The sequence below is a fragment of the Apium graveolens genome, chromosome 1 (assembly GCF_009905375.1).
Source record: "Apium graveolens cultivar Ventura chromosome 1, ASM990537v1, whole genome shotgun sequence".
NCBI classification, from domain to species: domain Eukaryota; kingdom Viridiplantae; phylum Streptophyta; class Magnoliopsida; order Apiales; family Apiaceae; genus Apium; species Apium graveolens.
This window is the reverse complement of record NC_133647.1, coordinates 181434339-181444900: the sequence shown is the minus strand read 5'-3', so window position 1 is coordinate 181444900 and position 10562 is coordinate 181434339. Positions and strand designations below refer to the sequence as shown.

At 33.3% G+C, this 10562-nt stretch overlaps 1 protein-coding gene across 1 annotated transcript; it reads left to right on the top strand.

Moving 5' to 3' along the window:
* Nucleotides 1-498: 498 nt before the first annotated feature.
* Nucleotides 499-1620, top strand: LOC141672590 (uncharacterized). Its single transcript, XM_074479230.1, has 2 exons — nucleotides 499-1107; nucleotides 1238-1620. Exons 1-2 carry the CDS (start codon nucleotides 802-804, stop codon nucleotides 1523-1525), a joined length of 594 nt encoding a protein of 197 aa, XP_074335331.1. The 5' UTR covers nucleotides 499-801; the 3' UTR covers nucleotides 1526-1620.
* Nucleotides 1621-10562: the final 8942 nt, after the last annotated feature.

Sequence of the window (10562 nt, the reverse complement as noted above, 5' to 3'; positions counted from 1 at the left end):
ACATCCAACATTACAAGTCAACAAGCATTCCCAAAATACCTATAAAAACTCAAGTCTGTAAAGAATTGAGCTGGAAGGATTAAGCCTTAGACTTTCCCCATACACAACAGAAGCTTTTGTATATCTTTCAGAGTTGAAGAGATCGTTTCCATGATGAACACAGGAATCAAATGACTAATTACCACTACTCTGTACTGTATCTTAAGCAAATAACATAACAAATCACAATCAACTCATGAGTTTCTTAGCTGCTTCTGCCTTTAACTATTATTGTTAATTGACTAAACTTCCCACGTTAATAAACATAACATCCACACACGCATACCACAAAACTGTGTTCCTACCGTCCTTATCTGTATAATTGTTACCTGTAATTTGTAATTTGTCTAGTGCTCATCAAATTATTGTTTTTTGTACGCGTGTTTTTATCATTTTGTCCTAAACCAGATATTAAATACATAGTATCACAGTCTATGCTATAATTTCTTACATTTTTAAATTTATTACCAGAATCGAGCAACTTCGTTTCAACAAGTACCAGCAATAGATCTCTTCCTTAATGCCAGGGCTGTTCGAATCCGGAGCAGTCACGGAAAGTACTTAACTGCCCAAGACGACGAAGAGTCTGTCACCCAAGACAAGCATGGCTCTACTAAGGCGGCAAAGTGGACAGTCGAATTCCTCCCAGCTGATCACAACAACCACAATATTATTCGCCTCAAGAGTTGTTACAACAAGTATCTGACAGCTTCTAATCAGCCATTTCTACTTGGAGTGACGGGTCGTAAAGTTCTCCAAACTATGCCAGACAGGCTGGACTCCTCTGTTGAATGGGAGCCTCTTAGAGATGGTGATAACCAGGTGAAGTTCAGAACTCGATATGGTCAGTTTCTTCGAGCCAATGGTGGTCTTCCACCATGGAGAAACTCTATTACTCATGACATTCCTCAGCGGACAGCTACTAGGGATTGGATTTTCTGGTACATTGATGTTGTTGAGGTTGTCCCGCCAAAGCCAATGCAGAAGTCGATTGCTGATCACTCTGATTCTTTCGGTTCTACTGAATCTAGCACACCTAATACTCCTGCCAGTTTCTCCGGGCCTGAGGTTAATTCTAATTACAATCTTACATTTCTTTACTGCAGTTGTACAATTTAATAAATTTGATATTGTAAATAAGCCAAATAGTATCCTATATAATTTGTAACTGACCATGTTTTTTTTGTTCACATTGCAGTCTGCTGATTCTTTTGTCAGTTCGCCACCAAAGAGAGGTGATGGAAGGCTAATATTTTATCACATTTCTAATGAATATGGGGATGTAGATGAAGATTTGGATGAACTTGTGATTACCTTCAAGGGGACTGGAGTTGACGAGTTAACAAAGAGGTTGGAGGAAGAGACTGGACTCACTGATATCACCGTGTGTTCGCGGAGCCCTTTGAATGGAAAGCTTTACCCACTTAGGTTGCACCTTCCTCCCAATAATGTGACAATGAATGTTGTTGTAGTCCAATCCTCATAAAAAGGTGAGTTTTAACAAAGTTACTACATGCTTCATATTATGATTGGTGCTTAATAATGTTCCGCCCAGAACCAAGCTTAAGTAGTAAGAGCATGCTTTCTGAATCTGACAGCACTTCCTCTAATGTATCTTCTTGATCTTTGTTGTATCAGTGACTTAAAATTTGGCGAAAACTAGGGGCCTTTATCTATGAGGTGCATTAGGTAAGAATTAGTATTTTGCTGTCGAGATTATAAGATAAGTCGAAGCCTTGTTCTCTAGAATTTACAGGAGGCTTCTTCTCCCCACCGAAAGAGGAGGATGATTTTCAGAGACATGCATCTGGTAATCTCTTTTGATGTAAGAGTTAATAACTTTCAGTGACGAATATAAAAGATCAAATAATGGTGAAAGCTATGTATGTTTCATGTTGCATTTTGGACAAAAATGTAAAACTTGTTACATTGTTTAGTTGTTTGATGACCTCTGTCTCCTGCTTGTAAGAAGGATGTTGCAAAACTGGAGTGATTATTGTGTAGATTCTTTTGAGGACCTCCTAAATTGAACTATGCCTCTTCACTCAACCATATGAAGTATTGTTTATTTCTCTATTGATAACCATTAGCAATTTACTAGATTGATCTAGATAATACAAATAAATATTTTAGCTTGGTTACGTTGTGATAATGGTTGCAGACTCTAAGGTTCTTAAACACATGTATTGGGTCTCCTGGTGGCAAGTTAAAGAGCCCATAAGCAATGGCATGTCTTTCACTGTGCAGCCTAAGTAAATGTCTTTTGCCATCTACAAGTTCCCCTTCATATACCATTGGCCCTTGCGAAACATCAGGGACATTCCCTATTGCCTCCAAGCGTTTGTCTATGACATCAAGCAGTTTGTATATTTGTGTAATACATGAGTGAGATGTGTCTCCTGCAAAGAATTCATGAGTGATGCCATATATCTCTGCAGGCTCTTTCTTCACTCCCTTATCAGTCATCCAGTTTCTTACCAAACCAACCTCATTCCACCGATTAGCTACTGCATAGACTCTTGAAAGAAGCACATATGTACCACTCCAATCAACACCTTCAGACTCCAAGAGCTGCCTTGCCACTTCTTCACTTAGTTGTAGTCTTGTAGACCTCCACTTTTCTTGGAACAAGCATCAAGGATGCTTCTCCAGATCACAACATCAGGTTTCATGTGCATGTTTGCAATAATATCAAGTGCTTCATCAATGTGTCCAGCCCGACCAAGAAGATCAACCAGGCTACCATAGTGCTCTAGTACACGCTAAATATTGTATTCATTAACCATAATGTCAAAATATCTGCGACCCTCAAACAACCAAACCCTTATAATAACAAGCAGCCAATACCCCCGTAAATGTGATAGATTTAGGCACTAACCCTTCTTCCTGAGCCAAATAATCAAAACATTTTAATGCTGCCTCATCCATACCATGCATAGCAAATCCAAGAATCATCAAATTTCAAGAATGAATATCACGCTTGTTCATCCTCTCAAAAAGCTGCCTAGCAATATCCACTGCACCACACTTGCCATACATATCCATCAACGCATTGTTCAACAAAATCGACTCACCAAGCTCACTACCAAGCTCCCTCAAAACATAACAATGACACCCATCCCTAAGGCCAACGACGTTAAACCAGCGCAAGCACTAAACATACTTTGTATCGTATACTTATCTGGCTCAAATAACATCTGCATTTGACGGAAAAATCTGACAGCCTCATCAAACTCCCCCATCCAAACAAGTCCATCAATCATAACATTCCAAGAAACTACACTCCTCTCCTCAATTTCCCTAAACACAGCCCGAGCCTCATCCAAATATGCCTCATCCAAACATCCACAAGACCCCTAAAAATAAATCAAACTATTTTTTTTACATAACCATCCAACCCAAACCCAAGTTTCCAAAAACGGACTCAAAGCATTTTAAGATCGCATAGTTCAATTTTTAGAATACTGGAAACATAAATATTTACTAGGAAGTTGGCTGATCAACTATGCTGACCAACGAGACCTGAGATAAAGAGACCTGCTTAATGGTTCCATTATCGTCCACTGATTCTCATTACGCGACTACGCTAAGCAGCTGTTTTATCTGCTTATTATTTTGAGTAATCTTATCCGTTTCTGCAGATGCGTGGTAATGGAGTCCGATGATTTGCCAAATTCATTACCGAGCTTGAGAATTTGCAAGGAAACAAAGGCGTGTTTCTAATATATGGTACTACCAATTTTATGAAATTAAATACACATGTGATATGCACTCCATTATTACTAGAAAATTTGCTGATCACCTAAGCAGTGCTGACCATTTATCTATAAGTAAACTGAACTTATTTGTTCTTGAACTTAAATAACATATTAAAACATAGAACAAAAATATATCATATTTGAAAATGAATATTTTGTGACTCACAACTCATAACCATAAACATGAATTAACTTTACAATAGCAGGAATCTCATGATGAGTAACATTCCAATAGCAGAAACTTAAAGGTTTAAAATAACACAAGTTCTAAAATTAACTTGCCAACTAGAACAACAACTTCTAAGTTTTAACATTAAGTTGCTAATCAAACACTGACTTCAGATATACATATCTCCTACAGAGAACTTTGAGTACTAACTCCAGGCACCAATGTTGTTTACCATCCATCTGGTTACCATCTCTCCCAGTAACTCCTTTACAACATTATTACATAGCAATATCAAGTAAAGTAAATTAACTATATAAATAGTTCTGCTAACACTGAACTAACAAACTCCCAAAGAGATCTGGGATGGTCCGAATAAAGAATAGTACGGAGTATTTGCTTGAAACTGCATCCTTCTCTGAGAGGACAATTGCGCCTCAAACTTCTTCAGCAGACCCTGATTGTGCGTAATGAAGGGGTGCGTCACAAGTTCTTCCGCAGTCCATCTTTCTTCAACCCTTTTTGTTAAACACCTTTTCACAAAATCCTTGGCCAAAACTGACAAGTTATCCAGCTCCGGCAGCAAACACTTTAATCTGTCATCTTCGTAATTAGCAATCATCTCCGCTAAACATTGTGCATCGACATGAAGATAATTTTTCCATAAGCCCCCCTCTCCTAAAAGCATCTCCAACACAATACAACCAAGTGACCATATGTCCATTGCTGCTTCATGCTCCCCAAAAACTACAGACTCCGGAGAACTATACAATAGAGTTCCTCGATACTTGTACTCCTTCCCTGCCCCAGCACTTATTCCTCCACCCTTTTTCGCCAATCCGAAATCAGCTATTTTAAGATTGTACTTGAGAACCCCCTTACATTCATTAGAAGGAATATTAAAAACAAGAACATTAGCAGGCTTCATATCACAGTGAACGTACCCTTGTCCATGTACGCAAGAGAGTCCCCTCAGCAACATCGATGCATACCAACTAGCTTCGGTTTCATGTATCCATCCGCCTTTGGACTTGATCAGCTGTTCCAAGGATCCTTGATCAGCGTACTCGAGAACCAGGTTGTAAAACTTTTTACCAAGTGCATTAGTACTCTTGAAATCCTCATTAGAAAGGCAACGAACAATATGTAAACATCCTCTAAGGTCATCCAAGATAGCTTTCTCCATATGCAAAGACCAAGAACAACTTTCAGGAGCAGATTTTATAGCCACGGTCTTAGGTAGATAATAAGCGCAATCTAGAGATGGTGATGCACATTCTGCTCGGAAGACGGAGCCGTACGATCCTTGTCCCAAGAACTTAGTCCGAACCCACTTTGATGCCATGATGATCAGAAACTGTATGTCTTTGAGAGATGGATAGTTCGTTTATGGCAAACAATAGGTTTCTTAAATAGTAGTTTGTTACTTCGCCCCCAAGTTCTGATGTCTGTTTCCGATTCCGGATAGCATTTGGAGCATTAATCCCAATTTCTGCAGATTTCCTATCTAGGGTAGTAAATAGTAATAGTATTACTCTGTCATTCACTATACATCACGCTAACATAATAACAATAATAATAATAATAATAATAATAATAATAATAATAATAATAATAATAATAATAATAATAATAATAATAATAATAATAATAATAATAATAATTAATAAGTGTTCTAGAAATCGTTAGGGCAAGTCGGAGATTAATCGGACCGATTAATGGGAACATTAATCGGAATAATATAAATTTAATTTTTAATTTTTATAATTATATAATGATCAATATGTCAAATATTTGTTTGAAAAAAGAAATTAGAATGGTTTTAAACAATATCTACACTTTTGACATGCTTTATATACTGATCATTGAGTTTACAATACTAATTATATTTTAATTCACACTTTTAAACTAATTACAATATGTCATTTTTATATTTTAAGTGAGAAATAAATATATTAGATTACTTGTTAATTATTACTAATACTTTATATTAAAAACTGACATGATATTGTGTGAAATTATGAAATTAATGAATTAAAATTATAAAAACGTAAAAAAATATTTTATTAATTACACGTGAGTATGCATGTATAAAATTATGTTACCTTAAAGATACCTAATTTGGCAATTAGCATGTTTTAGCTCATCACTTGTAAGTTGTAATACAATATCGAAAATTGTGTAGGATGGTTCATTATTTAAAAATTTTAAAAACATAATTTGTAAAATCATAATGGAATTAACTTATTTTATATTTTTCACTAATAAAATAATATCACTTTAAGTTGTATAACATTACAATTATATTTTTCTACTTATTTTTTTCAAAATTAGTAGAAGAATTTTCAAGATTAATAATTAAAATTAGATGCGATAATCTTAAAAATAGTAACAAAGAACCATCATGTTGTAAAACTGTACCACATATTTAAAGATGGTAAATATAACTAGAAAGAATAACACATTCGGAGATAAGGAGTAATTTTATTAAGAAACTACAACATAGTGCAAAAATACTAAAGAAATAATCATACAACTTAATGTAAGGAAAAAAGAAGAAGAATTGAAACATAATGTTGATGAACAACAATGACATAATAATTCAAGATTCATGCAAGTTCTTGTCTCCTTGTTGTCATAGGGTAACTTTTTGATGAGAAAGTAACGCCGTAAGCCGCCACGTAAAGCAAAGTCGGTTTTGAATCTTTACTGCTTAATTTCTTCACATGAATACAATTTAATACATGATAACCTTCCGATGATGATGGAGTGAGACTTGGATTATCCATTAATGGAGGTCCATTTATGAAAACTGATTTTGTGATACTCTTCTCATTTCTCAAGTGTCATCCCAAAGTTAAAATTTTTATGAGTGAAAACTTTCTGCACATGTGTATTTATATAAAAAATTTAGACTTATCCGAACTTATCAAATCATTTTAAATTTGAATTTTGAATTTTGAAATCATGTTAAGAGATATATATATATATATATACCCTAAAATATTAGTAAAAAAAATTAAATATATATTATAAAAAAGAATTTCATTTCGCTTATATATTTGAAATTTTATGTATTATGTACATATGTAGTGGAAATTTAATTAGAAATATATTATAGAGATCTCAGTAAAAAATTAAATAAGAAAGTTATTCAAAATTATTATATATTTGAATAAAATTGAATTTTTAAATGTATATTATAAAAAAGAATTTTATAGCCTCTTATATTTTTGAAATCTTATGTATTATGTACATATGTGGTTGCAATTTAATTAGAAAATCTTATGTATTATGTACATATGTGGTGTCAATTTAATTAGAATTATATTATAGAGATCTCGGTAGAGAAGTACATAACAAAGTTATTCAAAATTATATAATATTTGAATCAAATTGATTTTTTTAATGTATATTATATAAAAAAAATTCATAGCAGCTTATATTTTTGAAATCTTATGTATTATGTACATATATGGTGGCAATTTAATTAAAACTATATTATGTCAATCAACAAACTCTGATACCAATTGTTAGTCCCAAAGTATCGTAGAAGGGGGGTTGATTACGATACCTACCATTTTTTCGATTCATTTCAAGTTCTTTGTTAAAATTACGGACATAAATAGGCATAAAAAAATTCAAGGAATATATTGTTTTAATAATATAAACCTTGAGGTTGCTAAACTCTAATCAATAATGATTAGCTACAACAAATTCACCAGCATAATAGTATATTACAAGCTTAATAAATATGGCATTCAATGGAACTTCGTAAAATTACAGTTGGTTGCTGAGAAGATGATCGTCTTAAGTGAATGTACAACAGCTTTTTTTTGTGCAGGCTTCAAATTCATTTGAAGACGTGGCAAGCTGTGTGCCAATCATTTTGAATTTGCTTTACTTTCTCCTCTACAAATCGACAGACTAAAATCCACAAATCAATAACCTGAAATTGTATCTTTGTTCTACAAATCGACTGTGTGAATTCTTAAAATTAACCTTTTCTTTTTCTAGAAATCGGCACTGTGTTTTGTGGAAATTGACAATACAATGTCGATTTGTATATTGTGGAAATCGACAAAACACTTTCATGAAAATCGATAATGATTTTGGTCGACTTTCATATTTGAAAACGTTCTACTTTGTTGATTACCAAATTTGGATATTTGGGATTTTGGGTCTTGGTCTTGAATTGACTTGGTCTTGGCAATATCTTTTATGATAAATTGCCTTATAACAATTTCTAATATAATTCATTTCTTTTATTCTTCAGCCCTTTAACCATTTCCTGTTTTCAACTAAATTCTTCTGAATTGAACTTAAAGAACCATTTCTTGATTTGCTGAAGTTTAGTGTTGATCTGCTTCACAAACGACTAGCATTGAACTGATTCTTTTTGTTCTCTTTAATTCTTCAGTTGATGTCTGTCATATAATACACTTGCAGAAATAACTTTTGATTAATTTAAAGGGGGTCTCAGTTCATATAATCATAATATAAATTGTGATACACTTTATATGTGTAAATAGAATGCAAAATACTACCACAATGAAAACGAGGTTGTTATGGTCTATATCTAACTGTTCTGTTCCTAAACTCAGATTTAGGAAGAATAATGTTCATTCCCTTATTCTTCCCGCAAGCAACATCAAGATGATTAGTACTACCACAGTTCAAACAAGCCTTTCTAGGTGCATTAAAAATTGGTTTATACCTATTTTTCTTATTGATACCTACTTTTCCATTCATGTTCTTGCTAGGCTCTTTTTCCTTATTTATCTTTTTAATTTCTTTTAGCTTTTGCTTAAGCTGCTTCTGAGTCAAGGTTTATAACAATGGTAAGGCAGACTGAGTCAAGTAAATAAAGTATCTTTATGTAACAACAGAGTTCTTGGTCCCCTTCCTAAAGATCTGACAAGATCTGTCTTAGACTGATCATCATTTTTTGACTCCATAAATAGTTAAATTTCACCAAGTTGATCATAATCATGTTCAAAAGTTATGTATGAGTATTTACCTGGAAACCAACTGTTGCATTGATTATTCCTACCTTCATACATGTACTTATCTTATTGTGTCAGGAAGCTTTTGTTCAGTCAAGAAGCTTGTCTGAACAATGGCCCTACTTCAAAATTTTTGTCACTTAGCACTTCTCTGAGGTCGAAAGATATGGTAATTTCTCTCTACTACATCAATTTTATTCACCTGCTTTTAATCAAGTGTATCAATTGATTCACTTCTATTTCTATGAGCAAGTCCACTGACACTTTGTTTCGAACATCTGCCGAGTCTAGATTAGTTAAAGCTTAAGCTTCAGGTTTTCTTTCTATTCGGTTTTCTCATTTTTCAAAATTATGATGTGGATCAGTTTGTTTCTTATTTCTAATTTACATTTAAAATTTGTATTATAATGACCTACTGAGTGCTACTTATATTTTGTTAGGTACAGTCAATATCTCCATGGTGTGTACTTTCATATATATATATATATATATATTAACAAAGATAAGCCTAAATGCTCTTTGGTAGAATGTTCATGTTATTATGTAGTAAAAATCCATTGATATTTGCTTATTTAGTTGTCTATTCTTTAGACAAGTCTATGAATGTATAACTACTTCTATTTTTGGCTTAGTTAGTCCATAATGGATATGATTGCTTTTTTCTAGCAGAAAGCAGTCACATAAAGCACCTTTTAATCATGACTACTGAATTATCTCTGGATACATCAATCATTGCAACCATTTTGATACTCTAGCGAATTTTAAAAAATTATACCAGTTTCAGTAGTAAGTTGAGACCGATGCATGCCCTTTTTTGCATGATCAATCAAATGGAAGAAAGACATTTTCTTATTTTGCAGTAAATGGTACTTCTACATATCCAATAATTTACAAATTTCATGTCAAATTTGGAATTATAGAAGGACAATTAGCTAAAGATATTAATTGTTGTTTGCTGAGAAGATGATCGTCTTAAGTGAATGTACAACAGCTTTTTTTTGTGCAGGCTTCAAATTCATTTGAAGACGTGGCAAGCTGTGTGCCAATCATTTTGAATTTGCTTTACTTTCTCCTCTACAAATCGACAGACTAAAATCCACAAATCAATAACCTGAAATTGTATCTTTGTTCTACAAATCGACTGTGTGAATTCTTAAAATCAACCTTTTCTTTTTCTAGAAATCGGCACTGTGTTTTGTGGAAATTGATAATACAATGTCGATTTGTATATTATGGAAATCGACAAAACACTTTCATGAAAATCGATAATGATTTTGGTCGACTTTCATATTTGAAAACGTTCTACTTTGTTGATTACCAAATTTGGACATTTGGGATTTTGGGTCTTGGTCTTGAATTGACTTGGTCTTGGCAATTTCTTTTATGATAAATTGCCTTATAACAATTTCTAATATAATTCATTTCTTTTATTCTTCAGCCCTTTAACCATTTCCTGTTTTCAACTAAATTCTTCTGAATTGAACTTAAAGAACCATTTCTTGATTTGCTGAAGTTTAGTGTTGATCTGCTTCACAAACGACTAGCATTGAACTGATTCTTTTTATTCTCTTTAATTCTTCAGTTGATGTCTGT